This window comes from Varanus komodoensis, unplaced genomic scaffold (assembly GCF_004798865.1).
Source record: "Varanus komodoensis strain SLA01 unplaced genomic scaffold, ASM479886v1 scaffold57, whole genome shotgun sequence".
NCBI lineage: Eukaryota > Metazoa > Chordata > Lepidosauria > Squamata > Varanidae > Varanus > Varanus komodoensis.
Window position 1 is genome coordinate 993,718 of NW_025336182.1, and position 3,339 is coordinate 997,056.

Below are 3,339 nucleotides of genomic sequence, written 5' to 3' on the forward strand. Positions count from 1 at the left end.
CCCCGTTCCTTTCCATTATCCCTGACACGACCAGGCTAGGCATGGCTAACAAAGGCTGGGGAGAGAGGGGGGTGGGGGGGCGCGGCGGCGGGATGGAGATGATGGGGCTGCTGCCGCCGCTGCCGCCGCTGCCGCCGCTGGGCTGGGAGGGGGCTGGGGCTGGCTGGTGGGAGAGGGGGAGGGGGAGGAGGGGGGAACAAAGAGCCTGCGAGAGGGGCGGTGGGGAGGCACAAAGAGGGGGGGAGAGGCGGGAGGGAGAGAGGGACCCCCGCCCACCTCCCCTCTTTTCCCTGCTGGCCAAGCCCCCTTTCCCCGCCGCTCCGCTGCCCTCCTCGCGCTTCGGTCCTGCCGGTCTCTCCGTCTCGCTCTCTCTCCGCCTCGGTCCCCCTCTGTAACCCGATCCCTCAACCCAGCGCGGATCCGGGCGCGCGGAGATCGCCCCTCTTTCCCTCGCTCGCTCCTTTCTTTTTGAACGCCCTCGCTGCTCTCCCAGACCGCGCCTGGCTGCCGAAGGGGGTGTGGAGACGGAGAGCGCGGCGGCGGCGGCGGCGGCGGCAGGCAGAAATCCAGCCCCACGGAACGCCGACCAGGTCTCCCCCCGCCGCCGCCCCGCGCGTGCGAGCGGGGGGGCGAAGCGGGCCGGCGAAGGCCAGGCGGGGAGCGCGGCGGCGGAGAGGGCGAGCCGAGTCGAGCCGAGCCGAGCGCGGCCGCCACAGCAGCAGGAGGGGGGAAGCCTCTTTTGTTTTAAATTCCCTGGCTGCAGCGTGAAACTGACACTCAGGAAGAGACCCGGGGGCTGATGGGGGATGTAGTTCCGCAGGCCGGCGCACACACCCCCTTTGGCGCTCCCGCGGTCCGCCGGTCGTGCGCTCGCTCGCTCGCTCGCTCGGGGGCAGGAAAAGAAAGGAAGGAAGAGACCGCGGGGGGTGGGCGGGAGGAAGGAGAGAAACGCGGAGGAAACAAAGAAAAGGCGGGGGAGAGCGCGGAGCCAGGAGGGGAAGTGGCCGCTGCCGGGGGGGCGCCGCCAGAGACCCCGCGGAGGCAGCAGCCCGGGAAGGGCGCGCGCCGGGGCGGCCGGCGGCGCGGGGGCGAGGCGGAGCGACCCCTCCGCATCCGCGGGGCGTGGAGCGCAGCCCGAGCGGCGAGCGGGGCTTCGCCGGGGAGGCCCGCCCGAGCGGGGGCCGCGGGCGGCCGGGGGGGGGCGGCAGCGCCGCGCGGGGCGCGTGCCCGTCGACTGGACCGTGGAGAAGGGGACAGGTGGCGACCCGCGGCGAAAGGCGCCGAGCGCTTCGCTCCCCGGCGCGGATTACCTCCGAGTCCGGGGCAGCTTCTGGGCAGCCGGCGCCAAGCGCTGCCAATGAGAGCAGGGGAGTGGCCGGAGCAGCCCGTGAGGGCTGGGCCCCCGAACCTCTGCTGGACCCCCGCCCAGCACCGCCTGGGGCCCTGAGGATCCGTTCTGAGCGGGATGCCCTGGCTGCACCCCCCGTGGCCCCCTTGCAGCTTTCAGCCTGAGGTTCCCCCCTCCATCCATGCCTTCTGCTCCCTCGTCCTCAGACACTTTCACAAACAGGGGTCTCCTTCGGAGACAAGGACACTGGGAGAAGGCGGCTTTTGAGCGCACCTGTGCCGCCCTGTGCAAGAGCGTGTGGCTTTTGTCCTGCGGCCGAGCCTGGACCTTCCCTGGAAGAGAAGGCGGGTGCAGCTGCTTCGCCCTATTTTTTCCTCAAAGGCGTTCCTGTAGTATGGAAACAGATGGGTGAAGTGGTAGAAAACATGGGAGGGTTATGAATGGAGGATGCCATCGCCTGGACGCCCCATAAAATTCCACAAATGAGGTGCCCCCCCATAAAACTCCCGCCTAGAAACACCCAGAGAAAGTGTCTCTTGTTCTCCTCTCAGGAGACCCCCCACCCGTCTCGTGTTGTCTTGTTTCCGAGCAATCTTGTAACCGATTCCTATTAAAGATTCCCGTGCTCATCTAAAGACGAGGCCCAGAGTGATAGAGCTGTTGCGTGAACACTGCAAGAAGTGCTCCTTCTCATGGCCTGGAAGCCCTTTCGGAAGGGGGCCAAGCCCATTCTGGCACCAAACTCACACATGCGCTCCGAGAAGCGCGCATATCCAGCCCCGGAGTAAGTTGGGGCTTCATGTTTTCTTTTGTCGGCTGCAGAAGGACGTGTCAGGACCAGGCTGGGAGTCCGACCAGGAGCCCCTTGGCAGCATCCATGAAAACTGCCATCATAAAGGGCAAGCCTCCCGAGGTGTCACCAAGCTCTCCCTTGTTTCCATGCTGAGACAGGCAGACTGAACTCCACGGAAGGCCAACAGGGTTCATTGCAGGGGTGCGCAGGCTTTGCCTCAGGCCTGGGCCAAATGTAGGCCGGGCCTTGCCTGAGTAGCTCTCTGCCCTCCATGCGGTGCCTCTTTATCTCCACCCTTCCGGGTGCCATTCAGGGCCTTGACCGTGCACTTCTTGATATACTGCCTGGTGGAAGGGGAAAAACCCACCAGCTGCTTAGACTGGGAGATTCAGGCCAGGCTGGGCAAGCGTGGAGCACACGGTCACAACTCATGGGAGCTGCTGGTTTATCTCAAGCTGCAGTGGTGGCAAGAGTGGGGAATCGGTGGAGGAAGAGGGTGCCACTGCCCTACCTTCAGGGGGGTTTGAGGGGGGCTGCATGCCCCTGGTCTGTATCCTACGGCCCAGTTCCCATTTGAGCCCCCGCAGCTGCCCCCTAAGCACCCCCCAGGGAAAGGTGTAGCATACAGTCCTGGCTTTGACATACTGTCTAATGGGGAAGATTAGCAGCCCCTAAACCTTCTGGCCCAAGAAGTCGAGGGCCATGCAAGGGCCAGTGCAGTGCCGCTGCCGGAGGAGGTCTTGTGTCTCGTTCTCCCCCCTGCGCACCTCTGCGGTGCTTCTGCCCGCCTGGTTCCAGCCACTGGCTTCTCTGCTCCTCCACTCCTGACTTTGCCACTGGCATGAGCCACCTGTGCATCTGCCCAGCACCACCTAAGACTTCACAATATTTATTTATTTACCCTGTCCAATAGCCAGTGGGTCTCAGGATGGCTTACAGTTCAAATCCCATAAATACATAGATACCCAAACAATACAATGTAAATGATCCACAAACTGAGCATAAAAGCATAGATAAAATTAAACATTAAACGTACGGAAGAATAAAAAGGTCTTGACCTGGCACTGAAAAGCACATAACATTGGTGCCAGGTGGACCTCTCTGGGGAGCATTCCATGTTCCATGCCATCTCACATGCCCAAGTATGTGGAGCACCAGGGGGCACCAGCATCCATGGGGGACGATGCTGCATTAAACT

At 63.4% G+C, this 3,339-nt stretch overlaps 1 protein-coding gene across 1 annotated transcript in view; it reads right to left on the minus strand.

Moving 5' to 3' along the window:
* MEX3A (mex-3 RNA binding family member A) overlaps positions 1-2,984 on the minus strand; it is a 24,485-nt gene extending 21,501 nt beyond the window's left edge. Inside the window, exons 1-3 of the mRNA XM_044449045.1 lie at positions 2,909-2,984; positions 1,311-1,680; positions 127-205 (exon numbers count right to left, since the gene is read on the minus strand). Of these exons, the coding sequence (XP_044304980.1) occupies positions 127-205; positions 1,311-1,680; positions 2,909-2,984 (525 nt within the window). The remainder of the gene's footprint in view (positions 1-126; positions 206-1,310; positions 1,681-2,908) is intronic.
* Between the last annotated feature and the right edge of the window lie 355 nt (positions 2,985-3,339).